At 42.9% G+C, this 27,992-nt stretch overlaps 1 protein-coding gene across 8 annotated transcripts in view; it reads right to left on the bottom strand.

The window, feature by feature from the left end:
- LOC113023948 (nucleosome-remodeling factor subunit BPTF) overlaps nt 1-27,992 on the bottom strand; it is a 54,517-nt gene that overhangs the window by 6,814 nt on the left and 19,711 nt on the right. For 6 of the 8 annotated variants that reach the window (XM_026170443.2, XM_026170446.2, XM_080302409.1 and 3 more), the window contains 21 exons: nt 27,369-27,504; nt 26,810-27,082; nt 24,593-26,678; nt 22,233-22,357; nt 21,319-21,471; nt 20,721-20,871; nt 20,322-20,361; nt 19,837-20,059; nt 18,620-18,769; nt 13,475-13,605; nt 10,854-10,968; nt 10,217-10,434; nt 8,545-8,785; nt 8,142-8,419; nt 7,786-7,899; nt 7,345-7,506; nt 6,899-6,981; nt 3,164-3,389; nt 2,658-2,980; nt 2,074-2,247; nt 574-766 (listed from right to left, as the gene is read on the bottom strand). In XM_026170443.2, coding sequence (XP_026026228.2) covers nt 574-766; nt 2,074-2,247; nt 2,658-2,980; nt 3,164-3,389; nt 6,899-6,981; nt 7,345-7,506; nt 7,786-7,899; nt 8,142-8,419; nt 8,545-8,785; nt 10,217-10,434; nt 10,854-10,968; nt 13,475-13,605; nt 18,620-18,769; nt 19,837-20,059; nt 20,322-20,361; nt 20,721-20,871; nt 21,319-21,471; nt 22,233-22,357; nt 24,593-26,678; nt 26,810-27,082; nt 27,369-27,504 — 5,595 coding nt within the window. The remainder of the gene's footprint in view (nt 1-573; nt 767-2,073; nt 2,248-2,657; nt 2,981-3,163; nt 3,390-6,898; nt 6,982-7,344; nt 7,507-7,785; nt 7,900-8,141; nt 8,420-8,544; nt 8,786-10,216; nt 10,435-10,853; nt 10,969-13,474; nt 13,606-18,619; nt 18,770-19,836; nt 20,060-20,321; nt 20,362-20,720; nt 20,872-21,318; nt 21,472-22,232; nt 22,358-24,592; nt 26,679-26,809; nt 27,083-27,368; nt 27,505-27,992) is intronic. The other 2 variants (XM_026170445.2, XM_080302411.1) reach the window with 1 other exon arrangement.

The following is a 27,992-nucleotide window of genomic DNA, read 5'->3' as shown; positions in this document are numbered from 1 at the left end:
AAAAAATGGAAATAAAGACAAAGAAAGGCGCTTGAGAAAGCTGAAACCAATGAAGAAAAACAAACAGCACCATGAAAATTACAGTGAAAGCAGGTGGGTCAACACAGATGTTCTCTCTCACTTTCTCCCACATTTCACAGACACACACACACAGACACACACACAGGCTGCTGGACAGAGGAGGAGAAAATTAGAGGAGAAGAAAGAGAAAAGAAAGGGAAGCCAGAAAAGACGCCGAGGCCAGGCAGCTGTCCAAGTAGGGGGAGCCAAACCCATCAGATAAGACGCACACAGAGGACTTTTTGTTTGCTGCTCTTGCATTGTAATGGGGCTACAAGGAGCTACGTTAGTGTTTTTCCCCCATTGCTGATAATAAAACTACAACTACAGTCCTGCTGATTCAGATACTGCTTGGTGTGTTTATGTACTTGTTTGTGACCCTCATAAATAAGCTTCTGTGACTCAACCTTGTCTTCCACAGCACACATTAGCAGGTAGTCTAGGCTGGAGGGTATGACCCCATCTCTCGTGTGAGAAGTGAGCTTGTGCAACAGCTATAAATCTTCAGTTCACCTGTAAGGAGCGCAGAATTCTTCGCAGGCCATCGTAGTCCTTGTCGGTGAGCGGTGTGAAGACCGTCATGGCGTCCTCTGTCGATTGACACTGAGGACACACGTATTCGTCGATGTGGTTGGCCTCGCTCTGCAGGATTCCCACGCAGCGACCGTGGTACCAGTTCTGACATCGATCGCAGCCGATGTAAAACCTGAGTAGATGAAAAGTACTCACGGATTGGTGTCATTTACATATAAAGCACTTATGATGGATTCCTATTTGAAACATGCTCATATTGATAATTAAAAGAAGAAGAATTGTTTGCTTGGATAGTAAAGAAGCCATTTTTCATGTCTATGCTTAATATTTTAAACTACTTATTAAGAAAGTCTTATTTACCGAATGAAACAACAAGGTGACACGTAATAACAGTTGGTAAAAATGATTCTTTTCTTTACAAATGAATAAACTCCGTCCATTAAAAACAGCTGCAGCAACCAACTGGTCGTCCAAAGGGTTCCAGGTGCTGCACATTCAAACTCTTATTGGCTGCTTTTGATCACAGGCCACCTGGTAGAAGGCAACCTGTCTGCAAACAGTTGCAGGCCAGACTCAGACTGACTGGCAAAGGTTTGGAATTAGTTGCTGTCTAATGTATAAACTCAGATTGCAAACACACAGCAAACATTCTGAAGCAGTTTATGTGAACCAGTGCAACTCATCTGCAACACATCTCTTTGCAATAGTGGACTTGACTCAAGGGGTTGCCAACTGGTTATATTCATAAGTAAAATAGAGGTTGCTGAGCACCTATTGCATTACGCAAGTAAATCTGTCCTGACGCAACTGCGTCACTATTTGTGGAGGAATTTCTGTTTCAAGCTGCTGGATTCTGAATGTATGTAGTTAATATGAATTTCTGTCAAGGTAGACGGCAACAGATTTGAGATTTTGTTTGTGTATCCCAAACAGATTGCACGTAATTGCCAACTTGACCCCGATTAACTGTAAACTGATATCAGACTGACTATTTTATTGCTGTCTTGATGCACCAAAGTCACTTTGAAGACAGCAACTGACTGTGAGTCGTCACAGACCCCCTCCCCATCTTCCAAGTAACCATTTCAAAGGCAAACCAGATGTTGTTGTGTTTGTTGTGTCTCAAATCACTGTTTTTACTAGTGCAACCGTAGCATAATACAGATTTTGATATAACTGGATTTAAGGAGCTTAGAAAGAAATTTAAGAAGTCCTCGATGACTGAGAACCTACACAGACATAACTGGATCGCTACTTTCGACCTTCAAACATTAGAACTGTTATCTATAGGGAAAAAAAGTAAAACATAAATATACTAAAGACACATTTTCATCAGTTCAAAATAAACGCTACGGTAAAAATGAATGAACCAAGATGAGTTTAAGGAAATTGCAAAAGGAGCAAAAATAGCAACTGTGTCTGAAATTCTCACACACTCCATTAAGCTGAATTTAAAGCAATTAAAAACTTGCTCCTTACTGTGACTCGTCATATGGTGTCTGACAGATGCAGTACAGCTCCTCTGTGCTGCTCTCCTGGCCCCGCTTACACTCCACACAGATGTAGTCGTCCATTTTCTTGGCCTCCTTTTCTGTGATGCCCACACATTCTCCGTGATACCAGTTGGTACACAGATCGCAGCCAATGTAGAACCTTTAGAGAGAACGAGGACACACGGGTGTCACTGTAGACAGTCACCGGTTTACAGTAAGTCAATAAATACAATAAATTTTAGTTTTAAAAATAAACATATGAGATTGGAAGGATTTGTTCTGCAATAGAAGACAGGTTTAATTCAATGAGGACTTGATGAATAGAGCAATACTGAGTAAAACCCTGAAAATAAGTGTACATTTAAAAAGAGTAACTGGCTGAGAGTGAGAACATCGTCTATTCTTTGACCTCTGATATCAGGGCAGTAAAAACTGTGAATGTTTTAATGTGGACAGCTGCACGTCTCCAGTCTTTTTTCTTTTTATTCAGCTTAGTGCTGTCACCAATGCAGCTAAACTCGCTCATACAGTATTTTTATTGTGACAGTGTTTAACAGAGCATCATCATACTTGGTCTCATCGTAGGGCGTCTTGCAGATGCAGTAGAGCTTTGTGTCCTTCTTGCTCTCTTTTGTACTCGTCGTAGAGATCATTTTCTTCTTCTTGGACTTGGCTGACGTTGTCATCTCCCTCTCCTCTTCCCGTTTCCTCTTGTGTGCGGAGCTGACAGTCGTGCTAAGGTGATGCTGAGAGGTGATGTGGGACATATTTTTCTGTTGCTGGTTGTGGGCGGCAGCGACGGCGGCGGCGGCAGCCTGGGCTGCCTGTTGGGCTGCAGCTTGAGCCCTTTCCTTCTCCCTCCTCATCCGCAGCAGATCCCTCTTTAGCTCCTCCTGGAGAATTCAACCCCAGAAACGAATGCGATTAATGTCACTTCCTGCCCTTTTTGTGCAAAATAAAGGCATTCTAGTGCCATTTGTCACCAGTTCTTTATAGTTGCCTTTAAAACATCACGCCCAGAGTAAAAACCTTTATGCTTTTTTAATATTTTTTCATGTCTCAAGCTTGCTTCATACCTGGGCTTCTAGCTGCAGCTCCTTGTCAAGAAGTGCCCGCTTCTTCAGAATCTCCATCTTGAGGCTCTCTTTGTGTCGGTAAAGGAGCGAGGAGAGCTTACTGGCGTTGGCTAACCTCCTCTTGGCCTCCACAACCTCTTCCTTCTTCCTCCTCTTGGCTGCCTGCCTCTCATCTTTGTCTATCCGGTCTAGGATGAACTTCATCACCTGGTTGCACACGATCATCCTGAAAGGATGAGAACAGAATATGGTCGAGAGAGAAAACAAGAGAGTAATCACATCTCTTAAAACTAAAAATCACAACTCATAAAAGCATACTGTATTTAATGTTAAAGTGCTGAAACTGTGAATGTTGCAGACTAATAAGAAAAAAGCTAAAAGAAGAAATAAAAACCCAGAACTCTACTAAATCTAATGAAGGCCCATGTGAAAAAGTGCTGTGGCATTTTAAAGACATTAAACACACATAATACTCCTGCTGAGAGAGCAGAGGAGGATGAAAGGGCTGGGAGGGAAAGGATTATCACATATCTGAAGCTAGAATTCAAAAAGTCAGTACAGTCAAAGTCACAGAGGAAGAAATGTATCCCTATGACACACCAGTGGGCTGGAGCAGCGCATTAATCCAAACAATGCTTCTATGTTTCATGAAGTACAACCTGTGTGGCTACTTTGAAATATTAAAATTTTGCTTTCCACATGTAAGAAATGGCAGTCCGTGTCAATGAACAATGAAGGCATTTCTCTGAAAACAAGCCCGCGGGGCATTTTCATGGCTCAGTTGTGTAATCCATGTAACTACAAAGTTCTGACTCAGGTTCTGAACTTGCATTTCATCTCTATCTGGCTCCAAATCTCTTCTTTCTCAGCTGTGAGCAATCAAGTAAGGGTTAAAATCTGAGAAATATTAGGCAGGTTATGAAGAAAAGCGACTTTGAACGTGGCCTGATTGTCGGTGCCATGTGGGGCTGGTCTGAGTATTTCAAAAACAGATGATCCTCTGGAATTTTCCCACACAACCATCTCTAGGGTTTACAGGGGATGGGCCGAGAAAGAGAAAATATCCAGTGAGTGGCAGTTCTCCAGGAGAACTGCTTCAAGCTGATAGGAAGACAACCACAACTAAAAACAACCACTCTTTAATTTTCTTGGTACCCTTTAGGCCGCTCAACTGTGCATCACTTAAACACCACAGCCTCCTTAGTATTGTTAATGACCACATCCATCCTTACAGACTACAGTGTACCCCTATTCTGACAGCATTCCACCAGAATAATGCACTCCACAGTCCACATCTCAATCCAACTGAGCAGCTCTGGGATACATTGGATCGGGAGATTTGCATCATGGATGTGCAGCTGACAAATCTGCAGCAGCTGTGACGCTCACGTCAATATTGACAAAAAATCTCTGAGGAACATTTCCAGCACTTTGCTGAATCCATGCCACAAAGAATTAATGCAGTTCTGAAGTCAAAAGGGGAGTTCAACTCCGAAGCAGGTGGCGAGTTTAAGCTCAAACAAAGTGTCTAGCACCAAAAACCTCTGCTAGCCCACTGCTTAGAAAAGCACGAACATTTCCTTCTTTTAAATTCTGAGCCAAACATGATTAATTTCTAAAAGTGTTAGGCAAACGTGACATCATCTCTAGTTTTATTACTCACCCGCATGTTTGTACGGATGCAGAGAAGACTATTTATTTGTCTAGTGTTTATTTGTATAAGACTCTACGCTTCAGTGGCAAGCGAGTAGACTTGAGTGTTGGAAGACTGGAAGAGAGGCATGTTGAGAGATGAACAGATAGAGTGGGACTGGATGCAGGAGGAAGAAATGTTATCCACGCCATTGTTATTCAAACAAATGAGAATCCATAGAGGGAGAAAGTTACATGTTAGCAGCTTCATTTCGCAAAATCAAATAAATCCACACGATTTATGTGTTCCCAGTATGTTCACTTGTGTTCGCTAACATTCACAGACGAGATCGAAAGCCGTTGCCTCGTTCGGCGCCGAGTTTGTGCGAACAACACACAAACACATCCTCGGCTGCTGAGGTCAAAGATCGGCCAGGGATCCTACCGCGTGCCTGCTGAAGTACAGAGGCCAAATGCAGCGTGAAAGTGGAGGAATAAAGCAGGACACACATAAACATGCAAACGGATGCCAAAGTTCCGCGTTATTACTAACAGAACCGTGTTTTGAAGGAAAAGAGAGAAAAGGATGACATGAAGAAATGGAAAAAGGTTGAAAAAATAAGCAAAGACAGACAGCTGCTGCTTGAGCTGCTGTACTGATGTCACGGTAGTCTGGGTTTGGTATTTCAGGTCTGTGTGAATGGGTACAGTGTTTACACAGTGCCTGTGGACATAAACAAATGGTTGTCAGGGTCGGCTATAGGTCAGAGTATATTCTACCTAACATAAAAACACGGGAAGGAGGAAAGGAAGAACGAAGAAAAACATTTTTTTAAGCATTTGAATATTTTGGCTTTTGTTTTACAGTTGCAGTTGTCCTAACTAAGCTTGGTAAACAAAATGGTCTTGTAGCAGCAATCGTAGCTCGCTGCCTGGAAAACAAACACGTTCTGCATAAAAAAATATCGACCTACTAACGGTAGGATTGGTCACAGGGATGATGCAGTGAAAAATGGGGCGGCTTAAATTTCCGACTAATTTTTCAGTCGCTTTTCTGAAGTTTACGGCACCACAAATCCCTGAAGGAGTCGAGGAGAGATGTATATTTTTATTGTACAACTCCCGTCATTTATAAAGGGATTTGCCTGCTTGTAGGGTCACAGTGAAGACATGCAGCTGTTGGTGGTTACACGTCCAAATGTTCCCATGTTGTTCTGCACCTCCCAACAATGTGTTAGACAAAAGTCAGACGGAGAGAGAAGAGGATCCCGTATGGGCTGCAGGGAGCATGCATACGAGCGTGCACATGGGCACGAGAAGGTATCAAGTCAAAGACACAGTAGTGTCATGCAGATGCTGCAGGCTTTGGATTGAGATCTGGTGACTGTGGAGGCCATTGCAGTACAGTGAACACATCAAGCCAAAAAACTCAGTCAGAGATTGGAGAGTGGGAATGCAGTTGTAACAACAGGATGGACATTTGAGGAACGATATGTGGGTGAGCTGTGACTTATAAATGATGCTTAATTAGCATTAAGGGTTATGAGTCAAATCCACCCTCCAGCCAGGTAATCTGGCTTCCACCCACGGTCCAAAGACATGCACTAAAGGGGGCTAATAAATCACTCCCCGCACCAGCACATCACTTCTTTTTTTTCCTCCCTGCCTTCCATTGCTGAGCCTTAGCGAACCTCAGATCAGGGCATTCTTCTCTGATCTCTGCCATTAACTACACTGAGGTTGGAGAACTGCTGATCACTGGATGTTTGTATTCAGTGATCTATTCTTCATAAACCTAGACACAGTGCTGCATGAAAACCTCAGCAACTTCTTACATACCCAAACCAGCCTGTCTAGCACTTAAAACCACCCACTTAAACCACCTTTGTTCCCATTTGGTTACTTAATTTAAACATCCGATCATCTTCATCGTCATGTCTACGTGCCTAAATGTACTGTTTCTACCATTTGATTGGCTTATTAGATGTTTGCTTTGAGAAGCCATTTAATGTGTCCTCCCGGTACTAATGAAGTGTTAACCTGTTGACTTTTAAAGCAGCACATGTGACACACACACAAAAAAACCCTAATCTGGAGGCAAACCTCTGATTCTCTTCTCTCTCTGCAGGCGTCATGGTTTTCTTCTGCTTCAGGTGCTCGATCACAGCGTTTTGCTTCATGACCACCTGGAATATGCGACACAGAAGGATGACGGAGTAAACCTCATGGAAATACGAAAAATCAGAAGTATGACATTCATGGTAACAGGTCAGTCAAGGACCTGTTACCGTGAACTTCCAGCAGTTTGATGCGAACAACATCTATCTATAGAAATGTATTGTTATTAAGCACAGCACAGAATGTCAAATACAGATAAAAACAAACACAGGGACAAGCATTGCCAGGATAAAGCTTTATAAACAAAGACAGATCTGAGCTGTAAAATCAAACAGAGTCCAGGTTGAAGGGTGACGAATGTTTATTTACTGATGGCCAGGAGTTTTGGAGTGAGATGATAACCTGACTGTGACAGCTGCGTACATACACACCTGTTTCTGAATGATGTCGCTCTGGCTGGCTGCGTTGAGCGCCAACTCTCTCTTTGCTTCTGCAGCTTGTTTCTTCTTCTGCTGCTGCTGCTCTCTGAGCTGCTGGATTCTCTGCAGTTGCTCTTGGACAGATGCGGCCTGGATGGTAACCACGTTCCCAATCTGTGCAAAGCAGAGTGTGGCAGTCAGCTTGTGCTTTAAATGGGGAGTCATTGGATAGTTTTGTTGTTTTTTTTTAAAGTGGCTTTGTAAATACAGAAAAAAAGGTAGAGGAATAAAGGATCAGATTATTTAACATCTTCATCCCAATGATGACATTATTGGGGTCATTAGAACATGTGCAATACAATTTTGCTACAAGCTTAATTTTACATCCAACGCATTTTCATTCTGTATTTTCTGAGGATCTAAAGTCCTGGAGTAGCAAGCTGAATCTAATACCTGTCCTCCCTGAGCTGAGGTGGTCCCACTCTGTTGTATCTGGATGGGAAGCTGCAGCTTGATTTGCTGTGGCAGCGTGCCTCCAACCTGCTGGGCCTGCAGCTGGGCCAACACCTGCAGCCACAACACAGAAAATTCACAATTTTAACAAATCACACTGTCAGCTGAATCGCAGTTCAAAGTGGGAAACAATGGCAAATCCACAGACTGCACCAAATTGCAAACTGGTTTACTGCCGGCTGCTGTGAGGCTTTCACTGGAGGATTTTAAATGTGAATAAAAGTCACAGTCATCATCTTTGAGGGGAAAGGAGTGACTGAGGATGCAGTTAACTTTTTTGCTAGTCGTAACTATACCTGCTGCTGAAGTCCAGACACACTGATGACATGGGACGTCTGCTGCAGTTGCAGCTGGGTCGTTCCTTCCTGTGTTTTAACCTGCAGCGAGGTAGGAGACTGGATGGGCATGTGGGCCTGCGTCTGTGGGGGTAACTGGCCCTGAGGGCTGGCCGATGAAGGGGTGCTGGCGGTGGCCAGAGGGGCTGCCCCTGTCTGAATCGGGGCAGCGGCCTGCTGAGCAGGTTGGGCTGGAGTTTTGGTTGAGGTGGAGCTGGGCTGACTGGTTGCTGTTGTGGCTGGAAGGAGAAAAAGGAAACAGCAGACATGCACTTAAATTCAGACATCACATTTAAGTTTCACACTTATTTTTTATCCCTTAATGCAAAGGCCTCATCTGCCCTTCATTTGTCTCTTATCATACCTGTGCTTGACGTGGGCGTAGCAGCTGAAGCCAGCGGTGTGAAGAGGAACCGCTGCACCTGGCCGTTGGGCAGCGCAGCTTGCATGAGCTGCTGACCAGGTCCTGGAATGACAGTGACCCCGTGAGGTATGACCTGCAGCTGGCCGGTGGTCTGACCCTGGCCCTGAACCATCACCGTGAGAGCCTGCTGAGTACCACTGGCACCAGCCTGCCGATCCACACCAGATCCAGCCTGCTGCTTCTGTGGGGGGATGAAGCAGAACGGGAAAGCTTGTAAATAAAATTTTACAGTCCAGTCTAATCCAAAATAAATTGCCTGTTGTAACAAATGTTGATTGCATACCATTATCTGAGGAGTAGTAATACCCTATTTCCCCCACTAATTCCCAAACCTCATTTCAACCAGGTGAAATTTGTTCAGGAGGAAAATCAGCACTGCGTACATCTTGTGTATACGAGACCTTCTTTTTAACCCTCCAAAATCCCATCTGAACTCTTTTTTTGATGGGTCTGATGCATCCACAGGAGTCCATCATTTTTTAATTATTTTAAACTATTGTGAGAAAGGGCATTTTACATGTTAACAAATAATTGCCAACAAGCAGAAGGAGCCACTGTCTCTGACTTTTCTGCCACTGCTTAAAACATGTATGTGGTTTAAGGCACCATCCACTTTGTGTTTCATAGTTCATAAAATTGTAAAACACCATTTCTTTAAGAGAAATCCAGATCAGATACAAGGGCAATGCGGTATTGTCTTGTTTTAAATGCAATATTTTTATGAGTGTAAAGCCTTTTTCATTCATTGAATGTAAAGTTAATCCTTTACTGGGTGAAGAACCATATATGTTAAAGTGATCTGCAACATAAAAGTTAAAAGAAAAAAAATCACAAATATAAAATAAGTCCTGTAACATCAACACTTTTGGTTGAAATGTTAAATTTCCAAGTATTTCAACCCTAGTTTGTCTTAGAAAGACTTAAAGCCCCTAAAAAACTATTAATATCAAATAGGAGTTATGCAATATTCTAAAATTGTCAAGCTGAACATTTATAAATCTGAATACACAATTAAAGATAAACGTATACAGACAAATGTATATCTACAGGTTATTTGTCTTACTTTTAAGAGCAGGATGAGTGTAATATATAACCAAGATCAAATGGTTACAGGCCACAGTGCTGTTTGTCATTTATTTATTTATTTTTAAAAGGCCTATTAAGATCACTTCCAGCTTTATATTTTTACACTTGGCCTCTACTAGAGTCACTTTGCATGACTGACTGCTCAAAAAACATCTTGTTTATCTTAGACCGATCCCTTTTGTGCTCCATCAGCGGATCCACTCTCTCAGAGAAGCTGATTTAGCTCCTCCCCCCTTACGGCCACCTTTGCTTTGTGCCAACTCTATACCGACAGCCTGCCCTTCACTGACAGAAGGATTTAACAGAAGGTGGCACAGCCAGAGCCGTGTGCCTGAGACGACCATACTGAGGATATCCCCTCTCTATGACAACACAGAGCCAAGAGTAAGAGAAAAAAAAAAAAGCTGCAAGAGTTTAGAGCACATGGAAAGTAGTCAACTTTCCATACGTGAATTAATAAGGGGAAATTCATTTTAATGCTGCCTGTTGTAGATATGCTGCTTGTGTATGACAGGACCTCACAAACCTGCGTGAGCTGGGTGAGCTGTGCCAGGGTCAGTTTGACCTGGCCTTGCCCCTGTGCTCGTGGGGTGCCGGGTGGTGTCTGGCCTGCTGCCTGTCCCGCTGTGTTGGGACTGGCCACTCCCTGGCCAGTGACCGTGGCGACGGGGCTGGCGGCAGATATTGCCGTGGAAACTGCCTGCCCACGAATGATCTGTGTCACTACCTGCTGTCCACCCTGACCTGAAAGAGAACAATATCACAAATTTAACAACCAGGCAACAAACTGTATAAACAGTGGGTCACTTTTACTCTCATCCAGTAGTTTAACTTGAGTAGTTTTCAGCATTTTTCCCGCCACACTTTGGCCTTTGTGGGGAGACAGTGTTACATGACACTGAATATGATTACTTACAGTAACGAGTCTGTTATACAGTCTGTGTTAACTTATTCAACATAAACCTATAATTTGTTATTCCTGAGAGTCTATAATGGGTAAAATCAAATCCGAAAACAAAATGGTGCAAAAAAATCCCCCCCAAAACACCCATATTTATAACAATGATGGCAACTTTAATATACTTTCAGGGATCGGGTTAGTTTGCCAAAGCAGATAGCAGTACTCCTTTATTCTTTGTTCAGCCAAAATGAATGTAAATCACCTTGTTGGACCACGAGGGGTGTTCGAAGTATCGTCTTTCCCATTGGTCCTGTTTGCTGGACTGGCGTTCGGATCATTGTCATTCCTGGACGGATCTGACTGCCACCTGCCAGAACCTGGAAGATATTATCCATAAAGACAGTATTAATGAATTATTCCAAAGCCAGCAGCTACTTTTTAAACTAGGTCAAAGATCCAGGTTGGGTTCATGCAAAAGAAACATGCCTAAGACTGATTAAAGACAAATAAAGAAATAAAAAGTTCCACAAAATTTGACTTTGCTATAAGGTGTTTATCATAAAGCTACACCGTTTTCTCTATAGACAGCACTCTTACACTCATCTTTGGCTAAATACATAACAGAGTACCCAAATTGCCATAATCTGTATCTTAAAATTTTGTATAGGGAGCATGTGTATAAAGTTATTATCAGTCTCTGCCAACCAGGCCCCTGGGTGGGTCTGGGGCAGGCGTGGGGTTCTGGGGACGCTCCATCTCCGGGCTGGGGCCCTGGCTGGGCCTTGGGTCCTGCTTGGTGTGTCGCCAAGGTTATGGGCGGGTGGGTGCATGGGAGCTCAGCTGTGGCGCGGGGGGCCTCCGTTGCATCGAGCCAACTGGGGGGCTCTTCAACTGGTGGGGAGGCTGTTACATCCTTACCAAAAAAGCCTCAGAATCAGAAAGGGTTTTATTGCCAAATGTTGAGCGGGTTTACAACATTAGAAAATTGCTGCGGTGCTTCAGTGCAAACATACTGTTATAAATTAAGCTTAAATAGACATGAAAATAAAAATGAGAATAAGAATTAAAAGTGCTAAGTAGATAGATAGATATATACATGAGTGCAGGTGGTGATCAGTGCCAAACATGGAATGATGCAGTGAACACAGCGTAGGGTCATGTGTTAGTGGTGGGAACAGTCATACGGTTTTTGTTCATGTGTTCAACAGCAGAGGGGAAGAAACTGTTCTTATGTCGAGAGGTTCTGGTGCGAATGGACCGGAGCCTCCTGCCTGAGGGGAGCAGGTCAAACAGACTGTGTCCAGGGTGAGAAGGGTCAGCTGAGATCCGAGCTGCACGCCCCAGTGTCCTGGAGGTGTACAGGTCCTGCAGAGATGGGAGTCTGCAGCCAATCACCTTCTCAGCAGAGCGCACAACACGCTGCAGTATCTGTTTGTCCTTGATAGTGGCTCCAGCGTACAACGCGGTGATGGAGGAGGTGAGGATGGACTCGATGATTGCAGTGTAGAACTGCATCATCGTCCGTTTTGGCAGGTTGAATTTCTTCAGCTGCCTCAGGAAGTACATCCTCTGCTGGGCTTTCTTAATGACGGAGGTGATGGTGGGCTCCCACTTCAGGTCCTGAGTGATGGTGGTACCCAGGAAGCGGAATGAGTCCACAGAGGTGATGGGGGTGTCAGTCAGGATGATGGGGGGGAGTGGGGCTGTGTGCTTCCTGAAGTCCACAATAATCTCCACTGTCTTCTGGGCATTCAGCACCAGGTTGTTGTGGCTGCACCAGGACACCAAACGTTCAACCTCCCTCCTGTAGGCAGACTCATCCCCGTCCGAGATGAGCCCAATGACGGTGGTGTCATCTGCGAACTTGATTAGCTTGACAGACTGGTGGGTGGAGGTGCAGCAGTTAGTATACAGGGAGAAGAGCAGGGGAGAAAGAACACAGCCCTGAGGGGAGCCGGTGCTGATGGTCCGGGAGTCCGAGACATTCTTCCCCAGCCTCACATGCTGCTTCCTGTCCGTCAGGAAGTCAGTGATCCACCGGCAGATGGGATCAGGCACATTCATCTGGGAAAGCTTGTCTCGGAGATGGTCTGGAAGGATGGTGTTGAAGGAAGAGCTGAAGTCCACAAACAGCATCCTGGCGTAGGTTCCTGGGGAGTCCAGATGCTGCAGGATGAAGTGTAGGGCCATGTTGATGGCGTCATCTACAGACCTGTTGGCTCTGTATGCAAACTGCAGGGGGTCCAGGAGGGTCTTGAGATAGGAGAGAACCAGGCGCTCAAAAGACTTCATGACCACAGATGTCAGAGCCACGGGTCTGTAGTCATTTAGTCCAGTGATCCTAGGTTTCTTGGGGACAGGGATTATGGTAGAGGACTTGAAGCAGGCAGGCACATCCTAATAGATGCACCTATGGTATAAATTTGGGAACCCTAGGCAATTTTTAGAAAGGTTGAACTCTGACCTTGAGGTTGATGTCACTGGGATTCAAACTTGTTCAAGATTTTTAGTAGCTTTGAAAATCCTACATTGCCTTGTTCTCTATTTATTCTGTTCACAAGATTTTCAGAAAACTTTACCTCTGACCTTGAGATCGTCGTCAGTCCGAGATTTTACTAGACACATCTATGGTATCAATTTGAAAATCCTACATCGTCTCACTCTCAATTTATCGTAGTTTGGATATTCTGCTGTAAGCCTACCCAATCAGCCTTTTACAGCAGAGGGGTAATCACAAAGCTCATCATCAAACGCAATCAAATTGTATTGTGGGGTGTTGGGTGATTCCCATCACTGGCAAACACGGTTGAAAATAATATATCAACACAATTATGAACAAAATGTACAAACTAGAGCTGTAACCTGAGAAAACAACAGCTATACCTGTTGTTGGGAGCCCGCGGTATTGGGCCTGATGTTGAGCGTGGTAGTGCGGGGCTGGAATGTGGTGTAGGTTTGGGCACCTCCTGCCGTGCTGGATGGGATGATTCCCAGCACTTTCTGCTGAACCACACCTGCAGAGAGGAGAGGAGTGGAGAGACAGAAAGGAGGGTGAAAAAATTAGAGGTGAGTAACATTTGAATGAGGTTTCTGAGGGAAGCTTTACAAGTCTAAAAACGACAAAGAAAAGAAGAAAATTTGGACGTGAAGGAAATACTTTCGTGATGGTGTCTGCAAAGACGTGGCTTAAATACATGACAAAGATGTAAATAGTAAGTTTGGATTGCTTATTGCTTTACATTTAACAACTACACAAACATCAAACAAACAAAAATATTCTTAATAAGATTAAAATGCTCAAAACTAAAGTAAATTCTGATGTGAAGCAGCGGTCCTACATTAACTCTGCTGAATAGATTATTTGTAAGTTTCTCTTTTTGCTAGAGGGCCACTTTTTGATCACGGCACTTGTAAATATTAGTTGAGCAGGTAAACAAAATCTTCAAAGGCCCACTGAAAGCTTAGTTGGGTTTTCCCCAACATACCTGAAACCCCCTCATATATTATGCATGAATTTCACATCCTAGTTCTTAACTTTAATCTGACAAAGCCGGCGTTTCATAGCTGTTCACGGGGTTTCTCTGCCTTCACGAGCTCACGTGAAGCTGACGGCAGAAATGGAAACCATGAGAGCGTGGCTCTTTTTCCCTCTGCTCCCTCATTGCTGTGGTTTTTCAACCGCAACCGAGCAGGTAAACCTATATATCAAGGGTTTCCCTCTTCAAACAGGGACGTTAAGCCCGGTCGTAAGACTGAGGGAGTTGCTGCTCTGGTCACACACATCAAACAGGCTTTTCTATGGGCTGGCTGTTTGGAGAGGTCGAGGAGTTGGGATTCCGGTGAGTGGAGAGGTACACTTTTATTCAAAAAGACGAAGGGGGGAAAAAAAAAAGAAAAAAGGAATCCTACTATAGAGGGCTACCTGTCTGGGAAGCAGACCTCAGGGTAAACTTGTTTTCCTGCCTAACTTCCTTAAGCCCTTCCAAACCAAACAGGGCACCAAACAGTCATGCTGGATAAATACATATGTCCATTAAATGGTTACACTCCACCTGAACTTAGTTTCTCCTTCATGGTAACTTCAAAGGCAAGAAAAATCACTTTATGCTTGGTGAGCATCATTCTCATTTTCAATTGATTGCCTCTTTTTTTTTTAATATATATTTAAAGAGGTGTGTAAAATTAACTGTAATGTTCCTTCTTCTTTTTACAGTTTTCTGGGTAAATGGGATTTTGCACTAGCAAGGTGATTCCCAAAGAGCTATTGGCTGAAACTTTGCCATGTGCAGTGTGAACCATTCTTCAAGACTACTTCAAGAAAGTACAAGAAAGCTTGCCTAAGAGATTTCAGTGTGTGTTTCAGAATAAAAGGTGATGATACCAAATAATGAATACCAATCTTGTCAGCTTATTTGTAAAAATTCTGTTTTTGCCTTATTTCCATTTTTTGTATATGTTTCAATACATCGCTGTAGGGCTGCACGATTAATCGTTACAAAATCGCGATCTCGATTCATACTTATGTGCGATCTCATTTCCAAATGACAACGATTTAAAGAAAGAAAAAAAAAAGACGACGACGATTGTACCGCATTTTGATCCGGGACGTAATCTGCATGAAAACAAGCGCTCACTCTTCCTGCTCAACAAATGACAAGGGCGGAGCCTTATACCACGTGATATAGAAGCTGTGCCGTGTGATGCTAAAATTAGCAGGGAAAAAACAACGGAGAGCACGTCAGGGATGATGAGAAATTGACAGGAGAAAATCCGTCCCGGTCAACCACCCAAACATCAATAACGGGAACCTTATGCAGCGCTTCCCTATACCCGTCGAACTCCCGCAGGCACAAAGAAATTACGGAGGCTATTACTTATCACCTGACCAAAGATATGGCTCCCATCAACACTGTGCAAAACGAGGGATTTAGGAAAATGATCAACACCCTAGACAAACGCTACACGGTGCCGTCCCGCAACTATTTTTCTGTTGTTGCACTACCTGCTCTATATACGCAGCGTCGAGCAACAGTGGAGACGGAATTACAAGCAGTACAACATTTTGCGGCAACCACAAAACGTGAGACATTTGTTGTTTTTATGTTTATTTATTGTTTTTATGTTCAGTCTCAACTGTTACGAAGTTGATGTGCAGTTAATAAGTGCAATAAATATTTATATTGGAAAAGAAAATCGTGAGAGAATCGTGATCTCAATTCTAAGCCAAAAAATCGTGATTCTCATTTTATGCAAAATCGTGCAGCCCTACATCGCTGCGCATATTTCTAATTTTCCTACCAAAATAGAAATATGTGACGCGTGACTCTGGACTATTGCACGGCGCTGTAATCATCAGATGAATTCTTTTTGTGTTTATTTAGAGAAGCCAAATTTCACTTTAACAGATGTAATGTTTAAAAGCACATGCTGACATAATAGCACTGGATATGACTCACATTAGAGCTGTCAGCAGTTTAATGAAGCATGTCAACATGACAGGCCACAACTCCAAAGTGCTGAGCAACATTCATCCCTATAATTTGACAGGGCCACAGACAGAACTGACGGTGTCCAGAACAAACCACCGTCTCCTCCAAGGTGTCAATATTGACATTTCAAACTGCTCAAAAGCACAGGCGTTCGTACAGATACTACAGTTTTGAATCCACAGTCTTGATTTAGAACCTCAGACTACACAAGGCTACCATCCCAAAACCATCCAACCAAAATAACATCTTCTTAAAAGAATACCACGCCAACAAGACAGAAGCAGACACGGTGTGCCACACCAAACCAGTGACTCATGCTGGCTCACACTGGGCACCACAATGGGGTTGGTGCAGACCAGTCTGGTACAATACGGTACGCCAACCTGGTGCCGTGATTATTATTGCTGCCTCACAGAAAGAAGGTTCTGGGTTAACATTGTGGGCCTTAGTATATAATATACTCTGCATAAATAGAATACAGCAGGGATGGAGTTCATCTAAATTCATAGGACCTAAAAATTGTGTATGAAACTAAAATATTTTTTAAAGAAGGAGCCAATGGCCATAAATTACAATATTTACTAGTATTATTTTCAAAATTCAGTTGAAAAAGTTCCACGTTTGTTGAATGATCTTATCGCCTTCAGTAACTTCAGCAGTCTCTGCATTGCTGCTTTACATCATCTCAAACATTACACACAGAGTTACGTTTGGAAAGACGTTCCTCTCATTCGGTCCACTGTTAAGTTGTATTTAACGCATACAGTTGTAGGATAAAAATTAGGGCTGTGCGATATAAGCAAAATCTCATATCCCGATATAAGAATTCTATCGTCCCGATAACGATATAAATCACAAAAATGTAACATTTTCTGTAAATTCTGTGAATCTCGGGCAGCTCGACTTGCGGGAAGTGTTTCCAGCTGCGCGTCAGGTACCTGGAGTCGAGTGTTTTAACCGATGCATGAAACTATACATTTTTAGACATAAGTTGTAACGGCCGCCGTTTTCTTTGTGAGTATTTTTTTTTTACACGGCGTGCTGCAGGGAAAAGCTTGTTCTAACGTTTGAGTCCAAGGTTTATTTCTTAGCACCTGACGGCTCTTATTTGCTTCTCATCCGTAAATACTCGGCATACTCTTTCACGTGATTCTGTTTATTTTGAAAAGTCTCAAAAGGATCTTTGAGCTTTGTTGTGAAAGGTTTATGTGGAAAATACCGTCGTTGTTGCTAACGGCAACGTATAAAAACATGCGCTTGTCCGTGTGTAGTGTGGTTATATTAAATATAAGAGAAAGAGAGAACTTTAAGAAATTAATATAGCCACTACAGTGACCATCAAAACAATTAAAGGAAATTGCCGTAAACAGTTTATTTTGCGACACCACGAAACAAACGATAGCGTAAAATGAAACGATAGATGTTTTTATATTGTCATCCGATATATATCGTTATATTGAACAGTCCTAATAAATTCATTCTTACTTTTCATTCCCTTTAAACAGGCAACAAATATATATATATTTTTATCTTTGGAGTGACAAAACAGAAGTGCATTGCATTCACATCTACAAATGCAAATGATTGTAGTGAAACCAAGCCCCAAACTAAATAGTAAATGATAATTCAGTTGCACGTTAATTCTCATGTAATAGAAATCTGTCAACAAACAATTTAATCACTGATGGAGGATGGACAAAGGAAGAAGCCATTAAACTCTTTCCCCACATCAGGAACACTTTCCTTAAAATTGTCAGCTAGTTGAAGCTTGTCACTACACGCAACCACTTTTCTGACCCATTATTATCATAAGATATATACACACACGTATATATTGGCTACATCAGTTGTTTTCACAATTCGTTTCATGTCCTTAATTTAGAAAGCCATGCTTGAAATGATGTACGATATTTTAGGGTAAAGAAACGGGGCCAGAGAACAACTGAAAAAGCAAACTAAAGCTACCAGTGAATCAGAGAACAAATCAGCGATGCAGGGTGATAAATCTAGATCTAAACCAAGCTAAATACAGTATTTTAGATGCATGTAATTTCATGCCCATTAAGAAAAACATGGTCGCATTTGAACCATGGTGAATCTGCGACAGCTGTGTGACTGATTCTGAAAGAGTGCTTTAAATATTGACCAGCTATCCTGATACTTGAGCCCTGCAGTTCCCCTAAGTCGTGTTGTTGGCTCGCTGACCGTCGCATTCAAGGACAAAAGGAACGCCTGATTTGAAAGGTTCAAAAAGTCCGGCTTGCAGCAGCTGGCACCAATAACATTTATGAAATGAATAAAGACAAGCTCAGTCCCCCTGGAGAACTCTGTGTGTGGTTAGTACGCTAAATTACTTACAATGGCATCCAATTCATGGGCCAGATCTAATTTGGCCCCTCTGACACATTTTAAATGCTGCTGGTGTGGATCTGATGTGAGGCAATGAAAACAAACACACATGCATCCCCCAAATGGACGGAAAGAAGAAATGCTGCCCGAGGTCTGCCTCTGAGGTGTGACTTATTAAAACCAGCAATACCTCCTTGCGAAGTTGGCACGTTGACTGTGACGATCTTGCTGTTGGCAGGTAGTGGCAGCTTGGTGGTCACAACCTTTCCACCAACAGAGGTTCCCGTAATCTGGAAAGTGTGCCCACCAGATGTGGCCACCGTGGTCTCTGAGCCCGCTCCTAATTAAAGGAAGGAAATAAACAAAAGGTACCTTAAATACAGCAACACTGCAAATTCAATAATATTTCCCTTCTAATTAACGCACATAACCACTGTGCTTAAGACACAACACAGGAAATCAACACACTTTAGAAATGCTTTACAGTTTGCGGAGTTGAATTAATAAAAAAATAAGAGAATTAAAAATTAGAAAAGAGCTATGCCTAATAAAATGTCATCTCCAGCACCAAAACATATTTAAGACATTTATGCATTATGGCCTCCTCTGAAGGTGATGCAAGCTGTCACCCGTCTGTGCATAAACTGTGGTAAGGACTTGCTCTCCATTTCTGGATGAGTACAGCCTGCAGCTGTGCAATGAACACATGAACCCAGCATGTCCCAGGCACGGTCAACAGGAAACAAAATGAAGCTAAACGCTGGCCTAAGTAAGAGCCTGCATGTGCTCATGATCCAGAGGAGCCCACGATCCTCTGGCAGTGTGGGGACAGGAACTGTCCGGCTGAAAAAGCTGCAGGGCGGGGTGCAGTCGGATTAGTTGGAGGACCTCATCTCTGTGGCTCCAGTGAGATTTCCATTAAGAACAATCAGATGTTTGCTGTCATGGAGATGCAAGGGTGCAGCAACACCTCTGACACGGATGCCAGCATCCAGCATAACAACAGCCCAGCCTTGATGAAGATCAGTTATGGCTCATGGTGACATACACAGTTTGTTCTCTTTTGTTTGTGTGCATGTGTGTGTGTGTTTGTCTTCTGAAACAGCTCCCTTGCAAGTGCAGTAAATCAAGTCAATTGTGAGCAACTGGTTCAGTTTGTGTTCAGTAAACAAATTACTAATCCATGACTAGAATAGTTAGACTGTAAATTGATTTTAAATTTTAAATTATTTCTTTTTGTTCACATAGCTCTAAAACAAATCCACTTCCTGGTACCAGCACCTGTTGATATATATAGATCTTAAGCATTGTTCTGATAGGTCCTACAACTTTATTTAGTATTCAGGATATTATAAAAAATCTATAAAAATACTCCAAATGCTGATTATTAGTTACACTGTAAAGTACCTTGTGTGCTTTGACCCTGCTTCACCCAGGTAGCAAACGACTGCTGGAAGTTTTTGTTCTGCTGGAATGTGACAGGGGTCCCCATCTTGGTGGACAGGACCACCTTGGTGCCGGGGGTGCCCTGGCCTGACAGTGAGCCAACGATCACTTTGGGTGTGGCAGCAGGTGTTGCAGGACTTCCTGCTGGGGTTGTGACTGAGCCTGGTTTCTGCTCAAGACGTTTCTGAAAGAATAAACAAGTTGATCACAACATTAACTTATTTATTTTTAAAAAAGCCCCAAAACAATAAAATACCGTGACCTGGACTTGTTTATCTTTTTATCCAGGTGGGACCACAGATGTCCTTTTTTTCCCCACTCTCACAAAGACAAAAGTTTTACCGTAAGTTTGAAAAATAAATCAATGATTGAATAAATAAATACAATAAAATAAAATAAATTGATAAAAATGAAAAAACAGACTTAAAAAACTGAACCTCACTCACCTTGGCCTGCTCAGCTGCCTGAGCTTTCTCTTTCTCCACCCTGTGAAATGAGAATATGTGAAAAAGGTTAAAAGATAAAAAGAACAATTAAAAGATTATTAGAAATTTATTGAATTTGTCAAATTCTTAAGTAATATGCAAGTAGGATGTCTAGAGTGACGGAGTTAAATACTAAAAGAAAAAAAACCTCCAGTGAAATCAACTTTTAGCCCTTCCAGCATATCTCGCACAAATCTAACCCGACGATTTACTTCTAGCTGAGTCAGAAAATTCTTCTTCTGAAAAGAAATCTTCTGGAACAATATCTGGCTCTCAGTATGGCATGTTTCTATACTGACTAATATAATTAGTCCTACACAGGACGCGCAAACATATTCCGCTTAAATTTGTGACTCTGACCTTTCTGAGAAGGCTCTAATCTCCCAGAGGTCCAGCTCCTCCTCGGCTACCCAGGTCTCAATCACCACTGGGCCAGTCTGCTTGGCAGGCTCGGGCTTCTTGGGGCGCAAGGCACTGGATCGCAGACCCTTCCTCTGTGGGGTGTGGGTTTCTGGCAGAAAGATGAACAAATGATTGACGACAATTTGTAATTACATTTGGTATTGGACAGAAACGGGGCCCATGTAAATGTGTCAGTTTTACAGCCTGGTTACAATAATAACTTGTAAAATATAAATTAAAACAGACTGCACATCCTTTAAAACCAATATTTAGCAATAAATAATACAAAGACAGCATATCCAATGCTGAAATACTGAGCAACAACCAACTATTGCAGGGAAACCAAACAGAAGAAAGAAAAAACTGTATTTAAACATTTATAGTATGGTTTTATTTATACAGTTTAAAAGTTCAAAACAGGTTTGCATATTTCTGTTATTAACAAAGAGTTAGCAATGTAATAGTTTCACTTTGTGTTTGATGGTGAGAAACGACATGAGACGATTTTGTTTTGTTTGTTTTTTAATAAATGTGAAAAAAGAAAAGTCTGTTTTACCTTTTGGAGTTTCTGGCACTCCAAGGGGGCAGATGATTTTGCGTATGCAGTACTCTGAGCGGATGCCGTATGGTCCCACATCGCGGCGCTTGATGATCTCGGTGGTGGTGATTTCAGTATCTGATGTCTCTGTAGCAATGAGTGGGGATAGGGCTGGGTTGGTATGGTGATGAGGAGGAAAGCCCGAAAAGATGGAGGAAACGCACTCCAACATAAAAACAGTGATGCCCAAAAATGTTTTGCACATGTTTTCTCTATTATTCTGTTGGGCCAGCACAGGGATAAGTATAGAGAGAGAGGACATCAAGAAGCAAAGACACTACAAGTTGGAATTTTTGGGAAGACAGCAGTTGCTGACCGGAAAGATTACCATGCCTTACAACAGCGGTCCCCAACCCCCGGGCCACGGACCAGTACCGGTCCGTGAGTAGTTTGGTACCGGGCCGCGAGAGTTGAGGTTCGGGTGTGAAATATATGGTTTTCAGGGTTTTTAGCGTTATTTTGTTATCGTTTTTGTCGTTTACTCGGTTTTTCTGGGTCGTTTCACGTGTGTTATGAATAAATCTTCTTTTTTTTCGGTACCGGTACTAGTTTTATTTTGTTGTATTTATCCGCGACACCTTAAAGGCCGGTCCGTGAAAATATTGTCAGGCATAAACCGGTCCGTGGCGCAAAAAAGGTTGGGGATCGCTGCATTACAAGTTAGTAAAAAGAAACCAATTGAAATAAAATCCTGAAAAAAAAAATCTGGACTTACCTCAAAATGAAAAATAAATAAATAAAAATAACATTTATAATCCAAGCTGTAGCTGGAAGCACTTATTTAGCATAACACCTCTGTAGGAGTTTGTTGCCATTCCTCACAGAAAATGGATGAAAACTGTAAATGATTATTGGAACTGTTGAAGGTCTACCTGTACGCGTGGTGCCGACAGCAGCGGACGGTTTCACGGCCATGTCGTCCCATCTCAGACAGGCCCACAGGAGCCTCAGCATGAGGCTCACTCCAGCCATAGACTTAACTGTCTGCAGTCGATACCTGGACAGATAGATACCGATTACGTTAAATTATCTACCACATTATTCCAAAGAAATAATGCACACAAACAGGCCTCATGAAACAGGAGCCTTTTTCCTCCTTTCACAGCACCACTGTGCTCCCTGTCTCGTTGTTGTATAGTGCAAATTAATATTTGAATCAGGCTTAGAAACACTACTGACAGCACTTAAGGTGTCACTGAAATGACTGGCTCAGAGTTACAGAAAACACGATCATGGGTCTGGAAGTGGCAGAATAAAAACAAACGAGAGTTGTTGGTGATGATGTTGACACTTCACGCCTGTTTCCACTAAAGAAACAGAACAGATCCCTGCAGGGCTATTTATTTCTACAAGGCAAATCAAGCAAGTAAACAATTCTGAACATAACAGACTCTTCTCAGTCTAGAAATAGACAACATCTCATCCATCAATAAATAATTTCCAAAAGAAGGAAAAGTCCCTTCCTTATATCGTTATGACTGCTATGACAATGAGGTTAGCATTTGGATATCGTCATTAACGGCATCTTAAACATCTGAAAAAACACAATCGTCACAGGGCTTATTATGTGTACGGGGTCTGGTGGATATTCCCTTTCCCATGTGTAACCGCAGGTGGAAAAATATGCCTGGGTTGCAGGGCTTGGTCAGCGCGCAAAGCGAACATCGTGACACCTCTCCGACCACCGAATGATTCATGTCTCCTTTGGAACTCTGAGGTCGGGTCAAAATAACCAGAGGTCCCCGTGTGACACCAGAGTCAGAGCTACAGCATCACCCGAGGCCAAAGCCACGAACGGCAGACAGGAAGAATGAAGACATAACGAACAATAAATCACCAGGACATGGCGCTCTGCCAAAGCTGGGAAACTGTTTAAAGGGGAAGGATGAGAAGCGAGCGCTTATAAAACTTAGAAGAAACACAAAAACTGCTTTTGTATAATCCTACAAGAACCACAGAGCAATACAGAGATGATTACGCACTGTGTCACACTTGCGCTCTGGCTATCATTACTTAAGTTTTCTTCTTAGGAAAAGAAAGTGTGGTTACAGAGAGTTTACACTGTGAAATGCTGCATTTTTGAGCTCATTTCCTGGATATTACATTTCAAGAGAAATGAGAAGTCCAGTAAAAAGAACTCATTAAGAACATTTTTAATTGCAGTGCTGCTGGACACAATATGACATGAAGCGGAACCTCACAATATCTGATAAAAGTGGATAACCTTGGTTATACCATGATGTTCAAAAGCCATTTAATGTAATTCTAATTCGATGATTATGCTGCTCCAAAATCTGAAAAAAGACAGCTCCTTTGGCCTGCTCTTTTACTCACAGCGGGTAGAATCACCAGTTAACATAACAAGCACGTGTTTTTTAACTGTGGGCGATCATGAGCTCTAAAGAAAGCCTCCAACTGCCTTTGAACCAAGAAACGCCTTGCAGTAAGGCGACATTGAAACCATCGGAGCACTCCGAACACATCCAAAGGAGTTAACACAGTAAGTATTTCCACATATTTGACTTGACAGATTTTTACGCCCCACCTGATGTAAGCCTCAAGAAATTTGCATCTCCTCCCGGGATACAACCAGGGAACTCAGCTTATGAACCAAGGAGGATGTCCTCGCATTTTACATATTTTGAAATATACTCCCTCTGAATGGCCATTAATTAACAGTTAAAAGCAATATGTTGTTGTTGTTTTTTAAAATTTCCTTCAGTCTATTCAATTCAGGGTCACGGTCTGACTGGAGACTATCCCAGCTATCACAGGGTGAGAGGGAGGGTATACCCTGGAGGGGCTGCCTGGCTATCACAGGCCTACAGCAGACCGACAGATCACCATTCATGCTCACATTCACACTTACGTCCAATTCTGAATGACCAATCAAAGGAACATGGGAAATAACCAGACCTACGAAGTTACGCTCAGGATGCCCATGCTCGGAAATGATAAAAACAGGATCAAACAAGATTAAACTCCTAAGTAGTTTCCACCGCCGGAGACAAGAAAAGGAAACAAATGATAATGATATGAGCTGGCAATGTCTCTTCTAGGCTTTAAAGATCAACTTGCTTCCACTTTTGCTTTTTCTATTCATGCTTAAAGAAATATGGATCTTATCTAAGACTCAATACAGATAATAGAATTTAATAACACACCGGCTTCAGAGAGAGAGGACAGTAAGTAAGACGTGTGTGAGGAAGACAAACTGAGAATGGGACCTTACCTCCAGGTGATGCCAAACGTAGGCCTGGGCGAAGGATACGGCCAGATATCAAGTGCTGGCTTAGCATTGTAACTAAACACTGGCACCTCACGGAATCCGCCTCGCCTGGCCAGGATCTTTAAGTCATCGTGCGGAAGTACAAAAATACTCTTCCGGCTGCTCTTGGTGACAAACTTGCAGTAAGAGGGAAGAGCTGTGTCCGAGCGGGTCTTCTTAGTGCGGGAGAACTTGAGGAGGCGCACACGGCCCTTTGTTGACGAGTCCTCCTCGCTCACGGTAACAGACGACACTGAGGTTTTACCGCTGGCGTCAGTAGTTGATTCGCCCACAGAAGCTAAAAGTGTTGTTTTCTGCTCTTGTGTCACCATTTCACTCTGGCTGTCTTCAGACTGGCCATCGAGCCCCGGGGAGAGGATTTTGGTCACAGTTGTTTTGGTCATGGTTGTGAGGGTAGACACGGCGCTGCTCTCTGTTGTCGACACTACAGGCACCACCGGTTCTCCAGATGTCGTCGACGGCACCTTGGCTATCCTCATTTCAGTGGAAAGTACTGTGGTGGTAGTGGTGGTGGAGGTTGTGGTTACCTGTGTGATGATGGTCTTGACTGGTTCTGTCGCCCCACCGCTGCCGTTCTCCTCTGCAAAGTCGTCGCTCAGACTCGACTCCTCCGCTGAAGGTATAGGAGAGGGAGCCATTCTTATGATCTTGACGCCAAGACTGGGTTTGGTCTCTGTGCACTCAAAAGATGATGTGCTGTTGTGAACATTCGGAGTATGCTCTGCGGGTGTGTCTACGTTATTTTCCAGCTTTGTTTTCTTCAGTGGAGGTTTGTAATCTTGGTCAGAATTTGTAATCTTGCTTTCTGCCTCTACCTTAGAAGCTAAACAATTTTCTTTGACCCTAACCTCCGTGCTAGTGTTTAAAGAAGCAAGATCCCCGTTCACTAGAGGCTTTTGCTGCGTGGTGTCTTTCAGCGACACAGCAAGCCGTTGTTCATCTTCATCCTTCCCAATACTGTTCACTTTGGGCTGAGGCCTGTTGTTGAGCATGCCATTATTTGAGCTCACCACAGAGTTACCCAGCATGTTTTCACCCCCAAAACCATCATTACCATTTACCTGAGGGAGAGGAGAAAGTGGCTCGGGAGTGCCAGTTACAGTCCTACCATCTCCAATATCTTGCATATTGTCTTGACTATCCTCTGGCCCCATACCGTTTTCCTCTGTGCTCAAATGCACTGAGCCTAAAACTTCTGTGTTTTGGGGAATCGGTTTTAAAGGAGCTGTGTCTTGACTGTCTTTTTGGTCAAGACCACTTCTAAATGTCACTGCAGCATTCAGTTTTAATTTGGGTTCCTCAGACCCTTCATTCTCAGTAAGCGCAGCCTTCGTAACATCTGATGCTACACAGTCTGCTTGTTGCTCTAAAGAACTAGCTGTTGTTTCTTGCACATTGGGGAGTTTAACAACCTCTTGCCCTGAACTAGCTTCCTTTGGCCCCGTAGTCCTTTCATTTTCCACCAATTTCTGGGGCGAGGAGGTGGTTTGGTGTTGTGGTGAATTTGAATTTTCACCTGTACTGCTACTGTCTTTGGGTGTGGAGTCTATAACAGGAGAAGGAAGAGGAGTGACAATCTTATCTGTAGTTTTAGAGAGCTCATCCCGACTCTCCCCTTCTACTTTTTGTCCTCCAACTTCTCCTTGCCCTGGAGTTTCAGTTGTGGAAGGTTTCTCCTCCACTTTCACAGCTTCACCCAATGTGAGATGTGTCTGAGTGAGAGCTTGGGGCTTGAGTGGTGACCGTGGCCGGACCGGAGTGCTTAGAGCAGGGGTTGGTGTGGATGAAACTTGTTTAGGCTCCTGGGGTTTGGAGGCTGACACCTGTTCCCTTTGCCTCTCTTCGATAATGTGCTGCTTCACTCTGCGTTCAAGTAGACTGTCCAGTTTGGAGGACTTGACCTTCTTCTTGTAAGCAATGCGGGTGAGGAAGCCTTTGCTGACATCCACTACGTCGTAGTTAAATGGTCGCTGAAGGCTTTCTGTTGGCTCCTCTTTCAGGGAATCCTTATCTTCCTGAATACAGGAACCTGGAGAGAAAACAATTCAGATTAAATGTGTTTCTTTACATTAGAATCATAAGTATTAGAGCTGAAGTAGTTTAAAGTAAATGACCACTCATAGTATACATGCAACAGAACGCAATGTTAATCAGTCATACTTTGCACTTCATCTGACGGCGAGTCTGTTGAATCCACTTCCATCTTCGTTGGCAATTCCTCTTTCGCCTTCTCCTTTTCATCTAAATCTTCTTTCTTTTCTTCGTCCCTCTTCTCATTTGACGTTTGTTGATCTGTCAGTGGCTTGGGGAGGCCAGAGGAGTCTTCTTCTGTGGCTTCGCTGCTTGTTGCAACAGCTCCCTGAGCTTCTGGTGTGACTACACTAGGCCGTCGACTCAAGTCCAGCAGAGTACACTTCTTGCCAAGTTTAGCATCTTTGAAAAACAGAATGAGAGGACAACCTTATATTAAGCTGCTCACACATTGTTATTATATTAACTGAGCAAATTAGCAGGACAGACCATCAATAATTGAATTTACTGGGAACTTTTGAGAAAATTAAATTAAATACCCCAGGACATCACCATAAATCCAGAGAAATTTAATTCACTGTTGACCAATAAACACAAACAATAACACGTAAAAATAACTGAATGAGGTACAAATCTGTCTAATAACTAAAAAGCACAGTATATGCCATAAAAGCCTCCTGTTCCACACCTTCCAGTTCTTTGCGGTAGTTGGCGTTGGTGTTTCCTGGAAGTCTGGGAACAAATCGTGGCACATAAGTTTTACTGATCCAGCTCCAGCCCCCGTAGCCTGTAACGCGATACTCCTCTCCTTTCTGCTTCCACACCTACATGTAGGACAAGAAAGTAGGCAAGAAAAGAGGAATCAGGTAAAGCGAAAATATTCACATGGGGGGGAAATATGTGGTGGGAAACTAAGAGGGTGATCATACAAAGAGCTTTAAGGTTACAAAGTTATTTGCACACCGATCACTAATTGCTGAGGGAAATGACTCACAGCAGAGCTTAACTTTCTGCATCAAAGAGCCTTTGATCGGCCCTCATGCATGTATGCACAACATGCACTTCAGTGTTTCCCACTAAAAGGACTCATTTTCCAAAGTTTCAATGCAGATGTAGATTAGACCGACACACTGCAGTTACCATTAAAATTAGTGCACAATCATTTCACAAGTGCATCTAAGCATGATTGCCTATCTTACCATTTACATATTTGTCATTTAACTGTGGTCTTCCTGCACAGTATTAAGTACAAATTTACACATGGTCCAATCTGAAATGATGTGCTAATCTCTGGATGAGCTTATCCAGGTTT

The sequence above is a fragment of the Astatotilapia calliptera genome, chromosome 6 (assembly GCF_964374335.1).
Source record: "Astatotilapia calliptera chromosome 6, fAstCal68.1, whole genome shotgun sequence".
NCBI lineage: Eukaryota > Metazoa > Chordata > Actinopteri > Cichliformes > Cichlidae > Astatotilapia > Astatotilapia calliptera.
Note: the sequence above shows the minus strand (reverse complement) of the source record. Positions and strands in the feature narration are given on the sequence as shown.